The following is a 19,661-nucleotide window of genomic DNA, read 5'->3' as shown; positions in this document are numbered from 1 at the left end:
ATTATTGTATTGAATCTATTCAAAATCATTGTTGTATTGAATCTATTCAAATTCTTGTTGTATTGAATCTAATTCAAAATTCTTGTTGTATTGAATCTATTCAAATTCTTGTTGTATTGAATCTAATTCAAAATCATTGTATATTTAAATTGGTTGCATTTATCTACTTATTGATGGTTTTATTTAGATTCCGTCAATCGATATTCATTTTAAAACAAGGTTGTGTAGAAAATTTAAAGTTCAAACTTGTTCTTGATAAATCCAAACATAAACATGCATCAACACGATTGTAAAAACATTTATAATCGTGTTGGAATCTTTATACACTGTCCTTGTTAAAGAATCGTTCAATTACACAATGGAATATCACTGCGTGCCTCGACGAGCCCATTCAAACCAAAAAGATACACCATATAATACCAAACGTCATTCCACCATTTATATCCCCCCAAATGTATGCTTGCCATGGGATGGACGTGACTCGAGTTCCGATGGTCAATATCTCTCAGCGATAGCCGCATCTGCAGAGCATTTAGGTAGCCATACTACCAACACGAAACATTCGTTTGTTGCTATGCCGTCACTGCATTCTACTGAACTGGAGCAGACATGTTCTATTTCGTCTCCAAATACCACTTGCCAGTCATTAGCCAATAATACTTTGCTCGCGAATTCTCAAAAACCAGGTTCGCGGTTGTTTTGTGATATAGTAGAAATGCCTCTTCAAGAGCCTGCAGTAGATACTCCTGAACCTACGTGTTCAACATCTGTATCCATTCGTGCAGTATCAGATAATGATGCATTATATCCACCTGCTGTGCAAGAATCAAATCCATCTGCACAAAGTCAGCATTTGTCTAGCACAAATCCTACTTGGCTCAACTCGGGAAATTCATCCATCGTTCATGGTCACAGCCAAGACAATCCAAGTGATTTAAATAAACTGCCTTGTTCAGAATCAAATACATCTCTTAGCAAGGTAAAGGTTTGTTTATAGCTATTGTACAATCCAGTATTGGCTGAATTAACATTGGGATTCAACCATTTTATCATTTGAAATGTCAATAAACTTTAGATTTGTTCCGTCTTTGGATGTGTGGGTGGTCGCATTTGGAATGGTATTGACTATGTAAGTAATGTAGTAGCAGACCTTTTGGGAATCACTTCGCCAAGATATGAACTCTGGTTTGACGAGGCTCGTAAATACCAACAGCAGGCATGTATTCTTGTTTCAACAACTACACGTATGATTAACACGTCGACTAATGCAACCCGATTTCTAGATGGATAGCGAACAAAAAATAACTTACGATACATTTGAAGATGCTTATCCTCCTATTTCCATAAAAATCACCAATGATTAATTATACACAAGATGACTCTGAACGCAGTGAACGCAGTGACCGATTTGAATCGGATGGCTCGACTTGTCCACATCAATAAACCTGACTCAAGATCCTTAATTATCCTTGAGAATTAAAGTTGGTTTCTGAGTTGAGCAATATCATGAAAATGGATGTTTAAATCTGATACAGCTTTCAGCCAGTTGAAATTATCTGAATTTCATCTACTCTTCACATTAACAGAGATGTTTGCAGACCTTTTGGGAAAAACAGTCCCCTTGCTCCCCGGCCGTTTTCTAGTAGTGCCTTTCAAGCAGACAGAAAGAGTGTCTTTTATTCAACCCCTGCGTGCCTACATTGCATCTGCTTTTGCTGAGGATCCAGATCAATATATCGATGATTTACGGGCTCTTGATGAATATCGTGCTGCTATCGCAACACCAGACTTGCATGATGAAAGTGCCAATCAGCATCTAAGGTAATGAATGATGGTCCAGTTTTAACAAGTTTATCAATACAAATGATTAAAGACTGCGAATCCAGTGGTGTTGAATTCATCCACTACATCGAATTTGCACAATTATAACAATCCTATGCACTAACCGATACATCGTCTTTCAGATACTATGCCCAATTGAACTTTTTGTCTGGAAAGTTTATCATGGACGATGACCATGTGAGTTGTTCAATGTTATCTACAGTTTAATGAGCTCAATTAGGTTGTCAGGCTGTCTTGCGCCGTTTGAGATTTATTATGCACTGGCTTATCGGAATTAAAATGCTAATATAGATTCGCATCGCATTCACCTGGGCCAGTGCTCTAGGAAAAGATAAGGAATTCAGTACGTACTATTAGTTTAAAATACAATCAGCCTTTAAACCTTGATTAATTGTACCGTATTGACACTCGTTTCGTAAATCTCAACTCACTATAACCAAGCTTCAAGCTACAATGTCGGCTTTGAAAAAGCCAGCGTTTTGTTCAATTTAGCTGCGTTGTATAGTCAGATTGCAGGAAGTGTCAGCTTGACCTCTGAGGAATCTTACAAGAAAGCAGCAGCTTATTTTCAAGTAAATGATTCATCTTTGACATCTGCAGCCAATTTAAAACCTATTGACACTTTTATTTTTGTATCTGTACTGAATGTATATAGCAAGCTGCTGGTGTTTATGCCATGATTGTTGAAAATCTTCCGCTCTGGAATATTGCAGGATCTAGTTCTATTCAACTGAGTGCACTCTCGCAATTGATGCTTGCTCAAGGGCAAGAAGTATTTTTTGAAAAAGCACTTGCAGGTGTGTTGATTGATTCAATCAAGTGTCTGGTTTGTATTTTATTGATCCGGTGTATTCCATCTTGTAGGGAAGATGAAGGACGCCAGTCTCGCCAAGCTTGCATTGCAAGCATCCCTGTTTTACAATGCTGCATTTGATGGAGCAAGTCAGACTCAAGTGTTTGACAAGGTACATTTTGCCTTTTCATTTAATCAACTTCATTTGATCGTGTCTTGTCATTTACGCTGTTATTATTTATCATTCCATTTTGAACTGTTTCTATAATCTAGGCGTGGAGTAGCTACATGCAAGTCAAAATGCTCCATTTGAAAGCTATTGCTCACTACCATAAGGCGATGGACTCTTTGGGCTCTGGAAAATATGGCGAGCAGATTGCATGGTTGCAGGCTGCTTTAGCATTGTCCAAAAAGGCATTAGATGCAAATGTCATGAAAAGCGTCACTCTTGCTTCTCTACCTTCCGATATCAAGGTATGCATTAATTAGCCGAGTTTGGCAATGTAAACTTTAGACTAGGAGCGTGCTTTTGCTACAAATAATCAATTTACTGATGGATTAGAGTTGAAATCAATAGGCTACGCAAACATTGATTGAAAAGTCACTTTTGCAAGCAAACAAGGACAATGATGTTATTTGTAAGCATACACTTTTTTCTACATCACAATATTTTAGCTACAAATGCCTATTCATTGTTGATATGTCGAGTTTTTAACAAGCATACTCTGTAAAGACATGGAAATCGTTCCTCGTGCAGAAACCTTGACAGCTATTGCACCGGCACGTATGGTCAATCCAACCCCTATGCCTGATACTGCATCCCTTTTAAAAATAATCGAAAAACCTTTATTCAAACATTTGGTTCCATTTGAGATTCACCAGGCAGCTTCTGAATACGCTGCAAAAAAAGATGCAATTGCTAAAGATGTACATGACAAACTGACAGAATCAATTTCTATTGCATTTAGGTATATTATATACAAATACTAGATTTGCAATGTTATCTTTGTATATTTGTTTTTATGACCATGCTAAACTTGAATTGTAACTATTGTGAAACGAATTTTTGTGCAATTTTCAACCTATTAGTACCTTGGCAAGTTTGAATCTTCCTGGTGCAATTGAGGCTCTTGAACAGCCAATTGGTCTGCCAGAATCTGTTATTCGTCGTTCTGATGAAGTACGTGCTCTCGGTGGAGAAAAAGGTCTCGAGTCTTCTTTCAAAACTATCAATACTCTTTCTAAGCGATGTTGGGATATCATCAAGGACACCATGGAGGTTCTTGATAAGGAAGCTGCTGAAGATCAATCCCTTCATATCCAGTTTGGTGCAAAATGGACTCGTGCCACATCTGGGTCGCTTGCTGATAACCTACGCGATGCAGAGAAACGATTTCGCAAAAAGCTTCAAGATGCAGACAATTCAAATCGTCTTGTTCAAACCAAAATGGAATCTCAGGGGCATTTGATTGCTAATCTAGGACTAACTCGCTCAGAGCTCGAGGCATCTGTTCCTGCTAGTACTTCGGGGACAACACTGGCTCTTAAAGATCCAAATCTTAGGCAACTCAAGACTTTACTGGAGCAGCTTAATGCAAGCATCAAGCAAAGAAATGATTTGATTGCAAAAACAAAGGCAGATGTGCACAATGACGATATTACTCCCAAACTTTTAGAAGGCGCTGCTAATGGCGCTTTGTTTGACAAGACTGCAGCATTGACTGATCAGTTGAAAAAATATGATGAGACAAACAATCAAGTTAAAGAAATTATAAGTCAACAGGAGCAGCTGCTCAACTCCATTGTGGTTAGTACCCATTGTCTTGATTGAACGCCAATTTTAAATCGCGCTATCGTTGTTTTTACCACTTATCTTACCTTGCTGTGATTTTGATATTGTTTTAGAATTGCAACAAAAAGTTTGTTGAATCGAGACAAACAAATGAATTGATTCGAGATCGAGAAAATGCACTGCAATCACTCGAAAACGGATACAAAGCATTCAAGGAGATTTCTGCCAATCTGGATGAAGGTGTCAGGGTAGGCTATATTGTGTCAATTTTATTGAATGGTCGCACTTTTTATTGATTACAGAACTTCCATTTGAAATTGAACCTTGTGTTGACTCGTTTACCTGTATTATCAACTTTACAATTAATATCAGTTTTACAATGATATGGAGGCAAGTCTTGGAAAGTATCTGTCAAGTTGTCGCGATTTTACTTTAGCTCGAGATATTGAAAAGAAGGACATGATTTCTCAAATTCAGTTGGGTGTCGCAAGCATGCACTTTGCTGATGGTCCAGGGCAATCTTTGTCTAGTCAAAACACATCTAACCCTTATACTCCAAATGCACCTCCTACTGGATCTACCTTGCCATCTGCATATCCTAGTCTTCAGAGACCTGCATTGTTTCCTGCTTCAACCCAGTCTGCAATGCCAATTCCAGGGACGTGGAATTCCACTCAACCACTTCAGTATGGACAGGCTCAACCAGGATACGGTGTTGCTCAGCCATCAAATTACACTTATGGACAAGCTAATCCTTCTTTTCAACCAGGCATGTAGTTTTAAATTTTTATTCAGATATCTTGGTTTTATACAAATCTGACATTGTTTTTTACCTTTTGCTGAACAGGCACGTGGAACCCAGCTCAACCACTACAATATGGGCAGCAACCACTACAATATGGACAGCAGCCATCACAGTCGCCTGCTACAGGCACATATCCAGGCCAATACAACTATGGGAGATATCCTCAATCGCCACAGCCACCACCGCATCCTCCCCGATGATCCAGTAATGGGTTTTACAATTTAAAATTGCTGGCTTGACAAGAATAAATATCATTGAAAATTTGACAAATAACTTTATTTCTGAATTTGAATGGAGTTTTGTATAGGATCGAATCATACGTACAATCTCATACTAGACAAGCAAAACGGCGTTGATGCACTAGAGTATGTTAACATCAGCAATCGGATAAAATTAATTTAAACTTGCTATCAAATCTCAAGCCAGTTCAAAATACAAGTTTCAAAGTCAACTTACACCATCATTTTCTGGATTGTTTGTGATCTGTGCGTATTTACCCCAAACAACTTTGCCAGTCTGCGTTACTAGCCCAAGCTCAGACACGTTCACTTCAATGACTGTACCCTTGGTCATGACACCAAGCTGAGTGTACATGGGCGATGAAGGATTCTTTTTTACACCAAGAATTGGCAAACAGAATGTTGCACCAAGCTCAGGATGTGTGACATGTGCTTTTTTATAACGCAAAGCCATGGGTCTAATAAATCGCTCATACTTTGGAGGTTTACGTGTGAACCCTTCACCAACAAATGTAGCTTTTGTAACAATACGTTTCCATTGCTTGATCTTGCGCTTTCCTGATCGCACCACTTTGAAAACTTCTGCTTCATCCATGCCTTTGACTTTAGGCAGGGGAACTTGCCATTTACCAGCCTTTTCCTTTCGCTTCTGTTTAATCATATTTGAAAGAACCTTTGCACGAGTTTGGTTTTCACGATCCAACAGATATGTGGGAACGGCACCCTCTTGAACAGGTTGATCATTAGTTTTATGCTTGTTGTTGCGTTCTTCGTGCATTTTGATACTATATAGCATATGGATTATATTTCAAGCATTATTGATTGCATTCGTCCGTACCATTGACACAGTCCATATTCCGGTACACATGTAGTTAAAAATGAAACAATGAGTAAATGAGGCAGATTATAAAGGGGTGTGATGGCTAAACAAAATAACATACGTTTTTTTCATCTGGATCTTCTCAGAATGACGCTTCTTGTTGTATAGTTTTGCCTTGAAGCCATGCAGCTTCTGTGCTTTGGCAGAAGTCTTATGAACCTCGCGAGCTTCTCGTTTACGTCTATTTTTTATTTTAAAAAAGAATTTAGATTATGGTCATTCAAGAAATCCGTCAAATGCAAGTCAAAGTAGTAGACATTGTGATGTATACAAGATACATACTTGCGCTCCTCATGGTCAAGTCGACGACCATGTTTTTTGATTGCCTCTTCGATATAAAAGTTTTGAGGCATGACGAAGGGGATGCAACAATTGTTTTTTGGGTTGAACAAGTTATGAATTTGCCTTTTGTTTCATGAAAGAAAAGAAGGCAAAAGTGATATTTGTATCACGTGATAAAATTCACTTTGTCAAATTTAAAGCCGTGTTCGCGTAAAATGGAATACCAAATAAAAGTGTAATAAACGGTCAGTTTTATGAAATGATTGGTGCCAATTTACTGGAAATATTGTGTATTTTAAGCTTTTTTAATTCACTAGTATTTATCCTAGTAATCGTACAATGTATGGCTATACCAAATGAAAAAATACCAGGTTTAGTTCAAAACTTGGTCAACTATGTAGGCATCGTATGGTGGACGTTGTATCTCGAAAATTTAAGAATGTCTGGTAGGAAAGTACAAGGAATGTTCAACCATGGTATACTCGGAAGCAAGATAAATGCAAGTGTCTGTTTTAGATGAATAAACTGATACTTTTTAGTCTAATTCAGACAGTAGTTCTAGACCATCAGCATTGAAACAATCAATACAGCGCACTCCTAGATATTCCAAAAATACTGAATATAATCCCAAGTGCACCACAAGCATAAGATCGAGTATATGGCCGATTGGTGTAATGATAAGTCGAGACTTTTGCTCCAAAAGTCTTTAGGGTGTTGTCCATTTTAGAAACAGTTTCTGTCATCGATCAAGCGTCCATGCACATGTCTTTGGATGAGTCGAACTCAATAGTGTTTAATCAGATAAGGTGTATTCCCAAGAACTCTATTCGAATAAAAATTGCTTACCAATCAAGTTCATGCTCCAGAGAGTACGCAACCAATACCAGGTTGATCAATTGAATGAAAACCGGCCTAATTATACTGGTGCTCAGCTATATCACTTTTGGTATATGACTTGTTTGTAATCAGTTTCACTAAGCCAAGCTCTATTTTCACCCACTTTCCTCAGCCTTTTACATCACTACATGGGTCAGGGAAACTCACTGCCAGAGCGACTATCCAATGCCCAAAAGACAGCAACATTTACCCTTACAGATGCTGGACTAAAGCATATCCCTGATAAAATACTCGAGGTTAGAAAACTGCGCAATCTTGACTTGTAAGTGGTGGCTGCTAGTTTGTAGTAGTGCCTGGCACAACCATGATTGACTGGTTAGGTCACTGATATTGCATGCATCAACCCTAGGTCAAAGAATCGTATTGAGTCTATACCTATAGAAATCAGCAATCTGTCCAATTTAAAGTTCCTTTGTTTGGCTCAAAATAGGCTCACTACAATACCAACAGCACTCACTAAACTTGTCGCATTAGAGACATTAAACCTATCAGGAAACAAAATCAAAGTATTACCAGAAGAAGGCTTCGAGTCTCTTTTAAATCTAAAGATGCTTGACCTGTCTAGTAACTGCATCCACCAATTACCCGACTCAATTGGGCTACTAGGAAAGATTGTCACCTTGCAGCTTTCTAATAACCTTCTTCGCTCACTTCCAGATTCAATGGCTTCGATGAAAGTATTAGAGGACTTGGATGTTTCTTGCAACAAGATCCAGGAAATTCCCGAAACCTTTTCTGGGATGCAAGCCATCAAGTCGATGCGGTTAGCCAACAATAATCTGATTCGATTTCCAGAATCGTTTTTGGAATCTACTGGAGTAGTATGGATTGAACTTGAAAACAACATATTTGATGAGAGCAAATTGCGACAATGCAGAGGGTATGATGCATATATACTACGGCGTAAAAATCGTGTGGATCAATTTATAAGAACCTGATGGGCTGGCATGCGTTGAACAATAGTATGTAAATGAAAACCCAATCTACATTTTTAGTACTGAATAGTTTAACGATATATCTTTGGGTGGTGGTTTGATTTCAACTCGTTATAGTTTTCTAGCTTTACAAATGAATTCAACCCAACTCGATGGATCGTTCGTTTGATAGATGGGCAACCTATTGATAACAAGTAGACGCCAGAAGTGATGATTGGAAAACTGGTTAGTCGACTATTCAATGTGGAAATAGAACATATCATCAATTCAAAATACATTTTAAAAAACAAACACCATTCTGAATCTATTATAAAGTCGCTACATTGGTAATTACCCCGTATTCATATAAAGCTGGCGATTTATTGTATATTTTGGCATCTTTATTTAACGATCCACTCTACGTGAATACGACTGTAAGTTAAAAAATGGAATGGCTTTTATCGGTGCATTGCTTTTTGTCTGTTTCGGTATGAATCAAGGTAGGAACACTATGGTTTACATCAAAGATTTCCTTGAAAATTTCAAGAACATCATCTGCAGTCTTCCAATACATGATATTGGCATTGACAAGTGATCGCGTTGTATCATCCTTGAGCATTTTATCCAAAGACCGCCCAGTGCGAGCCAGTACCAAATCTGTTCTATATTGTACGAGCCATCAATAAAACAGTAGCCGTCAAATTAGCTCAATTTGGTAGATCTTGTAATTTGTATGTGGTTGGATCATGGCATGTATTAGTAGCAATAAAATACAAACCGGTTGAGTTTAGTTGATGGACAATAGTCATTCTGACCATCACCAAGGTAGATTACTCTATCAAAAGGTCCGTTTGAGCGGATAAGTTCAAGAATCTCCTTTCCTTTGCACAAATTCACAGAACAACGAATGCATTCGTGTGCAGGCTCTGTAGTCCAGCGCTTAACTCGGAGTCGGCCATCGGTATCAAAATACCCAGGATTGGTAATAACTTTACTAATATTGTTGTTAATGCCTTTAGCCTACACGGTTTAAATAGCAGAAATGTGGAGTATATAGATGTGTCAATATCAAGCCACGGTTCAATCAATTTCAGAATAGAAATCATGATCTACCTTTGTGATGGTATCAATATAAACTGTGTTGGCATCAGATATCACGACAATCTCGCTTCCCATCGAGCTAGCTAATTCCAAGGCTTTCTTCATTGAATGGCTCTAGTGCACCCACAAAATAGATCAGATTTATAGATACAAATACAGGTACCCAATGGTGGTATGAATCTATATGAATTGGATAATATCCAGAAATGACGAGATATCATGAGGTTGCAAAGGGTAGTCAATTATTTACAAATGAAATCTCGCCAAGTTTTTGTGTAAGAGTGTGCTGATGAACTCCTTTTTGATAAAGGTCGCCCAACAATAAGTCCATAAGGTCTGTCCAAACATACTCTCCAGTACTGTACAATTCTTTCATCTATACAATGCATATATCAAAACGGACTCAGCATTCTACCGCTAGATAACAAGAATCTAATAAAATACAAACGAGTTTAGCAACACCTTTTCATGTAATTCAGGAGCAAGCTGTTGAAAGACAAATGCATCGCTGTCTTCATCAATCATAGTGTGGTCAAAGTCAAAAGCCAGCAGGAATCGAGGCATGGTGATATGATAAGATGGTGAGTCGGATGCAAATAATATCCAATGGCTGACTCGATAGTCACTGGATATTGTGGTCACGCCGCGAGCAACATAAACGGATGTTTCCGCTCAAGTCGCCAATATTGATTTTACCTTTTTGGTCAGTAATCCAGGCGTCTTGTTGGAACTCATGTCGCCAAGATCTGCTGTTGATCCTATAAAACTCTCGTCCAAGATAGATACTTTACATAAACAACATTTACATGCTCTTGTCAAGCAATGTCTTGATGAAGCACATATATCCTCTGATCCATGGCAGTCCATCATTGTTAATATTGGTTTGATGACTACTCAAGATATTCCATATATTTTAGATTCGCTTCAGATCGCCAAAGTCGGATCCTCAGCAAATGGTCTACGATTTGATTTGCCCAGTTGGTTAGGACACAACTCTTGCAAGGAGACCAAGATCGATACCCCAGACTATTATTGGCCGAGATTGCAATTGTCCTTTCAATCATCATCAAATTCAAATATACTACCAAGCGTCAAACATGAAACGAAAGGTCTTTATTATCACACCATCACCGTTTGTACAGAGGATGGTCAACCGTCAGATTCCGAATTTATTTCCTCATTGGATTCACTCAAATACAACTTGCACAATGTTTGTGATGGCGGAGAATCAATTCATGGTCAGATTCGTGGCCAAATAATTCTACGTGGAAATTCAAAGGATCTTTGCAAATTGGTACCATTAATGGAGCTGGTGGTATACGTTGCATGCCACCAGAATCTAGAGGTTTTACTGCTCCAAGACATGCGCATGCCGCATATGATATTCAATACTACTACTTCATCTGTTGACGGAACATGCAAGCCTGTATCAAATACTACTAATGTGGCCAATACAGGTATGGTTGGATCTATAAAACCAAGCATGTGGAAATGGATATGGCAAAAACGCTGTCAATCTCAATCTTCACAAACGAATTTCAATCAAGCAACCGATCTAGTATCCACTTTGATTGTTCCCAACTCACAGCAATCCAAATTGATTTCGTGGCGTATCTGGCCATTTGACAGCTCTAAACAATATAGGCATACTTTTGAATCTGTGGCTGATGAGCAAATCTCACGTTCAGATACTTTTATCAAGCCCACAAATCAGTTTGATCAAGCCATTCAGCATATCGAACAAACTATTTTGAGTTCTTCTCCAGGCGTTGTATTTCCTTCACCGCCAATCTTGGTTCATCTTCGCGACCATGAGTCTGATCAAGATATAGATACACCACAAACATACACACACTCTACAACACCACCAAGTACTCCAGATCGCTTGGTGCTTTTGAACCGATCGGTAAACCATGATTTTATAAATCAATTGATGTGCAAATCTGAATCAGTAACTGCAAGTCATCTTAAGATTGCACCTAAAAGTCCCTTGTCACCTGGTAAAATTACAGGCAAGCGTAGTTGGATTTCAACAGACTCCCAAGTAAAACTATCGTGTTTGATGAAAAATAACAATGCTATTAGCGGTATTATGCGTCACCAATCGATTAGTTTTTCGTTTTCGTATTTTTGCGATGCTGAAACAGCTATACCATGCTATCCTTCTAAAGTATACACCATTAGATACTATGACAAACTATCGATTGGATATCAAGATTGCACTCTTGGACAGTACATACATTTCTTGTGCGTAAATGCCGACAGATCTTGTTTGAGTAATACATGTCCTCGTGCTATGGGTCAACATCGTATGGCGTATCATCACGATGAAGGATGCGTTCTTGTCAGTTTGGCGGTATCAGATAATGAAAGGCTAAATCATACTGATTGCAGAATATTTTTTTGGACAAGCTGTACTGAATGCAGCAAGCTTAGTGACGTAACTCCACTGTCCACTGCCAGCTGGTATTATTCATTTGGAAAGTTTTTGGAATTGATTTTTTATCATCATTCATTTATACCAACTGGAGCTTGCCAACATATTTTATACGATCGTTCGTATATTCGACGTCACTTTCGTTTTGGAAAATACACTGTTTTATTCGAGTTTTTTCATATGGATCTATTTGAAATACGACTTCCAAAAATCAATGTTTATCAAGACGCTGCTTCTGTTCAACGTAAAGCTGGGACACACCACGTATCTTATTTTGAATTTGAGCCTGATGAAGATCAGATCAATGCCATTAGACAAGATATTCGCGAGTTTTATCAATCTCTGTTTGTTTATTTAGCTGCTGCATTACAAAACGTGAATTCCGAGTCCGTACCGTCTATCTGGGGCTCCACCGAAACATCTGATTGTATTTTAAAGAAAGGCTTGACCAATCAACCAAGTTCAAAGGAGCGACTATCTGAGCTATTAAATGATATGACATGTATGTTTGCTGATGAGCAGTGTCACTTTCTTGACGCAGCGGTACATTCAACAGATATGAATGTATTGAAACGGTTGTTGTGTAAGCGCATGCAAGAGCGCATTCTGAGTATGGATACTTTACATAAAGAGTATCCCATTCTTTCTACTTGTTGCTTGAGCTGGAAGTTGCCTGATTATTATATCAAGTAAGTATACCTTTTTCAACAGTCTGGATTGTTGATTGAGAAAGGTTATTTTTTTACGTTTGCATGTATATTAACATAGTATCATACGCAACCCGGCTAATTTAGCAAGCATCATTTGTTGCATCTTGTTCCCTCATCATCTACTATTGTGCGAGAAAACGAACCAAGCTCAATTATAGCATTTACTTTGAGGTACAGGTTTGTTTTAGTATCGAGATTGATATCATATATTCTAATCATATATTTGTTACTTTGGTTATAGCTCCAAGCCATTTGTAGAATATATGCGTACAGCAGACTTGGCAAATTATTTTCCAGTTATCAATGAGTTGGAAGATCACATGCAATTGAAATTTTCCAGTGATAAAGATGCATGGACATCTCTCGGCCAAGATTGCAAGTACAGAATCAGTCGTGTATCGAATAGCCACACATTAGATTCTAAAGGAAAGCATATCAATTACGGTTAGTATTAATACTGTTTAAAAAAGTTATTTTTGATTGCAATTGCTTTGTTACATATTACCAACCCTAACCATCAACTTGTGACTAGAGTTTGCTGATTTGCGAACAAGCTTTTCTTGCACGGTATATTTTGCTCAAGAGTTTAATGATGTTCGAAAAATGTGTGGTGTTAGTGAGCAGTATATAAAATCATTGGAAAGATCTGCTCCATGGAACGCTTCAGGAGGAAAGTCGGCAGCTTCATTTTTCAAAACAACAGGTAGCATGAAAAGTTTGTTTTTGATATTTTGATATAGGCTTGTAATTCTGCTCTAGTGAATAACAATTGTGATGATATATTCAATAATAGATGACCGGTTTATTATGAAGGAGCTTTCCTCAAGGTGGATGTCTAATGAAAAGGATATGCTTTTCAAGTTTATCCCAAAGTATTTTGAATATCTAGTCAAGTCAGATCGACAGCCTACTCTGCTGACAAAGATATTAGGATTTTATACAATCACAAAAAAGAATCTTTCAACCGGGCAGACTAGTGTTCTTGATGTGATTGTAATGGAGCATTTATTTGCTAATGTTAATATATCCAGAGTAAGTTGTGTATGTCTAACAAAGCGTGGTCAGCAACTGTTAATGTTTTGTATAATCTGAAATCATATGACTGTTAGAAATTTGATCTCAAAGGGGTTCCAGATCGACATGTTGTACCTCAAAACGTGAAGCGATATGGGCCAGTAGATACACATGATCAAGTTATGTGGGATGGAGACTGGAACTCTGGACAGTACAGATCATTATTGCGGCTGTTTGCTCATTCTAAGCGAATATTGATGGAGTCGGTCTATAACGATACGGATTTTCTATGTCAAGCTCAAGTGATGGATTATTCTTTATTAGTTGGTGTCAAAAATGACACCAAAGAGTTGGTGGTTGGGATTGTTGGTGAGTTTAATTTAGTTTGACTGATGCGGCATGCTAAACTAACTTTTTCATTTCTATGAATAAATGTTGATAATGTAGATTTTATTGCATCGTTCAACTGGTCCAAGATGCTTGAGATGCAAGGCAAAACGACACTCCAGTCTACTCTTGGGTCAAGGAAAGCAGTAACAGTGATTCCGCCTGACCAGTATCGAGATCGGTTTCGTGAAGCCATGGAGCACAATTTTTTAATTGTCCCAGACAAATGGACTGATATTGCTCTTCCTGACAACGGGCTTGTACTTCCAAGCGTGTTATAATAATATGTCATTTATATTCACGTAAAATGTAATAATAAATGTGGCTAAATGTAATTGGTGGATTTGAATGCAATTACCAGCATAAACGCGTGGCTTGATGTGATTGGTGGATCTGGTATTAAGAGTTGGAAAGCATAAAAGCTCGTGAATTCACCGCATTTATTAATATCTATCAATCGCTGTTTACTCACTGAATTCAAGTATGACTATTAACAATGATTGCAATGGTTACGATATTGAAGGTATCAGTTTTGGAATGAGAAGAGAATCTGAATTACCAATCCTTCCACAACCTCCATTTCAGATTCCACATCCATCACACCCACCTCAAAATCCAATTGGGTTTATAGATTATAGCAAGCCAGTTTGCTATGATTCATTGGGCCGCCCTTTATATGCTCATCCTCCAGCTATTCCATTTCCGTCTAATGTTCCGTTTACTCCGGCCACTTCATCGATTCCGCCAATCCCATCCATCCCATCGATTCCGCCCATTCCATCAATCCCATCGATTTCGTCAATCCCACCCATCCCGCCAATTCCACCCATCCCACCGATTCCATCAACTTCAAGATGTGACTCCGAGTTTAATTACAACCAAGGGTTTCATCCTATTATCAAAGGGATTTCCACCTTTATTCGTGCATTCACTGGTACTAGCGAATCAACAACATCAAAGTTCCTATCCAAGAGCAATTCAAAGAGTGTAACTCATTTGGTTCGAAGCGATAATTTCAGTTGGACAGGTGCAAGACATTTGAATTTAAGATTCAAAGACAACATGGTAAGTAGCTAGTTGATTAAACCATCTTGACAATTAAACTGCTTCAAGTAGCACTTCATGCAATCTAACTCATGTTTTATCATTACATTGAATATCAGGTTTCAGAGCTTACCATCAATACCGTAGATTCGGATAGTACCAATCTCGATTCAATCAAATTTTCATACAAGCTAAACTCATCCAACGAGTTTTTGCAAGACGATTTAGTTGTGGATGCTCAGGTCATTAGCGATCATCTCGAACTTGTTGTTACACCACCTGCATCAGTTCCTTCAACTGACAAGCTCAAGCTATTTGCAACCATTACGCTCCCCACTTCTCTTGCAACAGTATTGACTACTAAACCACCCCCGACACTTTGTGCAACTGTTTCTCAGGGAGTCGTTACAATCCAAACTCCAACAGATATTACCAAAGCCACTCCATTCTTTTCAAATGTTGGCATTAAAAGTGATATTGGAAATATCCATATCAGTGGAGTCGCGGTAAATACTACCAAGTTGGATACAGGTTTAGGTAATATCCAGGCCTCGCTTCTTGCATCTGATTCCTTCATTGCTAGTACTGGTGCAGGCGATGTCCAACTTCGCGTCGGTTCGTTCAATTCTGGTGGCAGTGCTTCATATGGAATACCTTCTGGACTCACTGTTGTTTCTGAAGCAGGTGTTGGATCCATTAGTGGATCTGTTACTGGCTATAAATCCTTCAAGTCTGACACGGGAGCTGGTAATGTCGAGTTGGACGTTTCTCCTGGATTTGCATCTAAAACGATATGTAGGACAGCCGTTGGCAATGTTCATGCCCAAGTCTTAGCCAATGATGGCACTAGCGAATACATGGGATATTTTGGCAAATACAAAGTTTCTACATCCATTGGTGATATCAAAGTCACTGGACATACTGCCGATCAGTGCAAAAACAAGAGCAATTTTGGTATAGGTGGAACCATTTCTGGACGAATTGGCAAGGAGGATGCAAACCCATCCAGTTCGTTGACTGTTCAGTCTTCTGCTGGAAACGTTGCCTTGACATTTTTGTAACCTATTTGTTCCAGTTTGAGTTTACTGCCGTATTCACGTAAAATGAACCACTGGCTAAGGATACCAATACAAATAAACGGCCATTTTCATGAAATGATGGGTGTCAAGTTACTGGACAATGTTGTCTTTTTAAATTAGAATGTGAGCGTGTCTGCGAGTTTTTAGGATACAAAAAAGATGAATTTATTAACATGAGAACAGTCGAATCTAATACATGGACTGCAATGAATGAATCTGGTGATCGTACAGTATATGGCTATCAAATGAAAGAGGGAGGCTTGAAGAGTAATTTCGGTTCAAACCCATAGTTTGATTTTGTATGCATCATATGATGAACATTGTCTATTGAAGAATCGAAAACATATATCAAAGAAGCAATGCAGTCAATCTCTAGTAGGAAAGTTCAACAAATGTTTAACCATTGTTTATTCCAAAGCAAAATAATGATTGCAAGATGAATACAGGTGTTCCACTTCACATGAGTATGGCTGTAGTATTTTACAACCAGGTTAGTGACAGCCCTTCATGTTCAATTTCACTCAATCGATCAAGTACACGACCCAAAAGAGGATGCTGCTGTATAGCTAAATCTGCTGATGATAACGCAGAGTAGGCATCTGACGCTTTGGACAGGACATCCAAAAACTGTGACTTGAGCTCTTCTTGGTGTTCAGTTAGTAACTTGATTTCTTTTTCTGCCTCTTTCTTGTACTCAGTCTCATGTTCTTCAAGTTGATGTTTTACTATATCTAATTCTTTTAGAGTAGATTTGAGATCGCGAGTGAGCTGAGCAATAGTGGAGTCTTTTTGCAGTGTACATATAGATTTGTCCCGAAGATTAGAAATTTCATTTTGCAATCCAGTCTGTTTGGCTTCTAGCATCTAATCATCCGTTTCAAATGAAAATAAGAATATGTGGGATGGCAAGATAAAAGTGGTTAGAGTATAATTTGCATCCAACAGCAATCAAGCCATCATTTTTTTCGGCCAGTACATTACTTGGTTATCATGAACTAATTTCGCTTCAGAAACCTTCATGCTTTCTATAATCGCTGATAAGCCATTATTTTCTTGCTTCAACACAGTATTTTCTGTCATGAATCGCTTCTTTTCGGCCGTTTTGATTTCGTCATCCATAAGTTTGAATTCATGGTGTTCCTGCCTAGTAGTTTCAAGTTGCTGTTTTACTAATTCCAGCTCTCCCTGTGTTTTCAACAAATCTGCCTTTAGTTGCATCTGAATTGGCGAATCAACTTCGGTAGTTTCAACCATAGATGCTAACTGAGAAGTAGTCTGTATCTCGGTTAATTCAGCTATCCTGGTCTCATATTGCAGCCGTTCTTCCTCATACACAGACACGAGCTGAGAAAGTTGCTCACATTCTGATGCTTTAGAAATTTGACGAGCTTCTGTTGTTTCAGACTGCTGTTTCATGGTTTCGTATGCATTTTGAAGGACCTGCAGTTCCTGTTGAAGGGACCAAATTACATGTTGAGCGGCTGTCATATCGGCAGCTGAATCGCTGACTGCATTATCTACAGGAGCCACAGAGCTAGTCAATTCACAAGGAACGCGAACCTCTGTAGATAGTTGTAGTTGTCGTTCCAGCGACTGGATATAAGTTTCGCGATCAGCAAGCTGTGTCTTGGCTACGGTCAATTCGGACACGGATTGAGTGGCAGCAATTTTGGCTCTTTTTAAATCGGCATTCGACTGTTCAATGGCAGCAACCAACCCATCTCGCTCGTCACGCAATGTGTCTCTATTGACTTGCAAATCGTCATTATCTGCCTTGAGATTATCGTGATAGGAATACAACGTGCTGTAGTCATTACGAATTTTTTCTAATTCGTTCTCATGAGCACTCTTGACTTCAACCAGTTCTTTAATGATTGATAACGCAGCATCCAACTCCTGCTGAACAAAATCGTCTATTTCATCCTATTTGTAAATTAATAGAGATAAACAAGCTGGATTGTGTAGGGTGCGAATACAAAGGGACAGTATACATACTTGGTTGGTACGAGAGCAGGCTGCTCTATAGACTTTTAAATTTCGCAAGAGCCTTGCACATGCATATCGTTGATGGGCATTTAAACAAATACCGCCTTGTGATGGAGCGTGGTGATATCTCGTTTTTTGATTAGAATAACTAAATGTCCGATAATCATTACCACAAGCATCTCTGTTATCGTCATTAAAGCTATCCAAATCACCATCATTGTCTTGATGAACACGAACACATCCACCAATGGAGTGATGCTTGTATGTAGGCTGAGAGCAACTAGTGTCTGTATCATGACTGATGGCATCAGGCATTGCGGAAACAGACGGTATGGACGTGTTCAAGTGATCATGCATGCTGGAATGAGATGGAGTGGTTTTTAAAGAATGAGTGGTTGCAGCAACTTCAACATCATCTCCAGGAATCGTCATGTCCAATAACTTCAAAATTTCTTCTCTGGAAGTCTGAATCTGTTTGTATTCAGGAAGTGAAGGATCAATCATTTTGGATAGGTGGATAAGAGGAAGTGATCCGGCAGAGTGAATTGAGGATGATAAAGTAGTTGCTGTACTAGTAGAAGAAGGCATGTGGTTGGATGACGTTGAAGGCTGTTGCTGCGAGTGTTCTAGCCCAGTAGTGGATATAGTTATTGGTATTTTTCCATTCACACCGGAATGGCTGAGTCTTTCAATGGAATCATTAGTAGAAACGTCGTCCATTAGCTGGGTTGGAGCATCCATAATGTGCTAGTAATGGTTCCAGGCGTAGCAAACTGTTCTGAATTTACAGTCGTATTCACGCAAAGTAGAACATTAAATAAATGTCTAATAAATACTCGGTTTCATGACATGATTTCTACCAAATTTAAATTTACAGCCGTATTCACGTAAAATGAAACACTAAACTACACGATAAACAGTCATGTTTGATGAAAATCTTACTGGATATCATTTTGCTCTTGGAATCGTCGTGTAGAACCAGTTTTTGGTGGGTTTATCATTCAAAACATGCCTTTTTACGTATAAATTCATTTTCATGTCAGCACTTTCTATAATATTGTCATGAAAATCAATATATCAAATCATTATTGATGGTCTAGCAATCCTGTAGTCATCAGCACTTGGACAACGAGGCGTTGCAAGCGCACTTGTGGACCTTGTCAAGTGTCTCGGCCAACAGTGTCAATGATATTGAAAATAATACTACAGAAACCAACTCACGAGTGACAGACAGATTGGCAGCAAGGGATGTTTCCAGATTTTATTGACAATATCTGGATTGTAATAAGTGAATCTGGTGATCGTACAATATATGACTATGCAAACAAAGGAGAGAGTGCAAGATCTAAACAAAATAGTTCAAAGTTATAGTTTGGTTGTGTGTCATACGGTCGGTGTGTCTGGAGATTGATCAAAGGAACTGTCAAGACCATAATATGTCAAGACTTTCTAAACGACG

At 38.5% G+C, this 19,661-nt stretch overlaps 8 protein-coding genes across 8 annotated transcripts; 5 read left to right on the top strand and 3 right to left on the bottom strand.

Annotated features, from left to right (window-relative positions):
• Nucleotides 1-358: 358 nt before the first annotated feature.
• Nucleotides 359-1,291, top strand: BATDEDRAFT_85592 (uncharacterized protein; the record flags this gene model as incomplete). Its single annotated transcript, XM_006676171.1, has 2 exons — nucleotides 359-979; nucleotides 1,076-1,291. 2 exons carry the CDS (start codon nucleotides 359-361, stop codon nucleotides 1,289-1,291), a joined length of 837 nt encoding a protein of 278 aa, XP_006676234.1.
• A 297-nt stretch (nucleotides 1,292-1,588) lies between these two features.
• Nucleotides 1,589-5,432, top strand: BATDEDRAFT_21324 (uncharacterized protein; the record flags this gene model as incomplete). Its single annotated transcript, XM_006675194.1, has 13 exons — nucleotides 1,589-1,821; nucleotides 1,965-2,019; nucleotides 2,134-2,185; nucleotides 2,284-2,414; nucleotides 2,498-2,639; nucleotides 2,707-2,807; nucleotides 2,909-3,109; nucleotides 3,213-3,273; nucleotides 3,369-3,603; nucleotides 3,725-4,442; nucleotides 4,541-4,675; nucleotides 4,800-5,139; nucleotides 5,275-5,432. 13 exons carry the CDS (start codon nucleotides 1,589-1,591, stop codon nucleotides 5,430-5,432), a joined length of 2,562 nt encoding a protein of 853 aa, XP_006675257.1.
• Nucleotides 5,433-5,486: 54 nt separating this feature from the next.
• BATDEDRAFT_84545 (rRNA-processing protein NSA2) lies at nucleotides 5,487-6,704 on the bottom strand (the record flags this gene model as incomplete). Its single annotated transcript, XM_006675890.1, has 4 exons — nucleotides 5,487-5,592; nucleotides 5,689-6,256; nucleotides 6,413-6,532; nucleotides 6,634-6,704. The coding sequence occupies 4 exons, from the start codon at nucleotides 6,702-6,704 to the stop codon at nucleotides 5,566-5,568; spliced, it is 786 nt and encodes a 261-aa protein (XP_006675953.1). The 3' UTR covers nucleotides 5,487-5,565.
• Nucleotides 6,705-7,658: 954 nt separating this feature from the next.
• BATDEDRAFT_21322 (uncharacterized protein) lies at nucleotides 7,659-8,468 on the top strand (the record flags this gene model as incomplete). The annotated part of the gene is made up of 2 exons (XM_006675193.1): nucleotides 7,659-7,792; nucleotides 7,880-8,468. The coding sequence occupies 2 exons, from the start codon at nucleotides 7,659-7,661 to the stop codon at nucleotides 8,466-8,468; spliced, it is 723 nt and encodes a 240-aa protein (XP_006675256.1).
• Nucleotides 8,469-8,823: 355 nt separating this feature from the next.
• On the bottom strand, nucleotides 8,824-10,109 carry BATDEDRAFT_84544 (uncharacterized protein; the record flags this gene model as incomplete). The annotated part of the gene is made up of 5 exons (XM_006675889.1): nucleotides 8,824-9,106; nucleotides 9,223-9,464; nucleotides 9,558-9,659; nucleotides 9,796-9,921; nucleotides 10,008-10,109. 5 exons carry the CDS (start codon nucleotides 10,107-10,109, stop codon nucleotides 8,884-8,886), a joined length of 795 nt encoding a protein of 264 aa, XP_006675952.1. The 3' UTR covers nucleotides 8,824-8,883.
• Nucleotides 10,110-10,278: 169 nt separating this feature from the next.
• Nucleotides 10,279-14,374, top strand: BATDEDRAFT_21320 (uncharacterized protein; the record flags this gene model as incomplete). Its single annotated transcript, XM_006675192.1, has 7 exons — nucleotides 10,279-12,671; nucleotides 12,777-12,869; nucleotides 12,934-13,136; nucleotides 13,225-13,395; nucleotides 13,486-13,724; nucleotides 13,802-14,075; nucleotides 14,154-14,374. The coding sequence occupies 7 exons, from the start codon at nucleotides 10,279-10,281 to the stop codon at nucleotides 14,372-14,374; spliced, it is 3,594 nt and encodes a 1,197-aa protein (XP_006675255.1).
• Nucleotides 14,375-14,601: 227 nt separating this feature from the next.
• On the top strand, nucleotides 14,602-15,494 carry BATDEDRAFT_36356 (uncharacterized protein; the record flags this gene model as incomplete). The annotated part of the gene is made up of 2 exons (XM_006675774.1): nucleotides 14,602-15,158; nucleotides 15,257-15,494. Coding segments are annotated over exons 1-2 (765 nt in total), but the record flags the coding sequence as incomplete, so codon positions are not given.
• Nucleotides 15,495-16,696: 1,202 nt separating this feature from the next.
• Nucleotides 16,697-18,943, bottom strand: BATDEDRAFT_85711 (uncharacterized protein; the record flags this gene model as incomplete). The annotated part of the gene is made up of 3 exons (XM_006675888.1): nucleotides 16,697-17,080; nucleotides 17,198-18,139; nucleotides 18,212-18,943. The coding sequence occupies 3 exons, from the start codon at nucleotides 18,941-18,943 to the stop codon at nucleotides 16,697-16,699; spliced, it is 2,058 nt and encodes a 685-aa protein (XP_006675951.1).
• Nucleotides 18,944-19,661: the final 718 nt, after the last annotated feature.

The sequence above is a fragment of the Batrachochytrium dendrobatidis genome (assembly GCF_000203795.2).
Source record: "Batrachochytrium dendrobatidis JAM81 unplaced genomic scaffold BATDEscaffold_1, whole genome shotgun sequence".
Lineage (NCBI taxonomy): Eukaryota > Fungi > Chytridiomycota > Chytridiomycetes > Rhizophydiales > Batrachochytrium > Batrachochytrium dendrobatidis.
The sequence above is the reverse complement of the archived record's forward strand: the minus strand, read 5'-3'. Positions and strand labels throughout refer to the sequence as shown.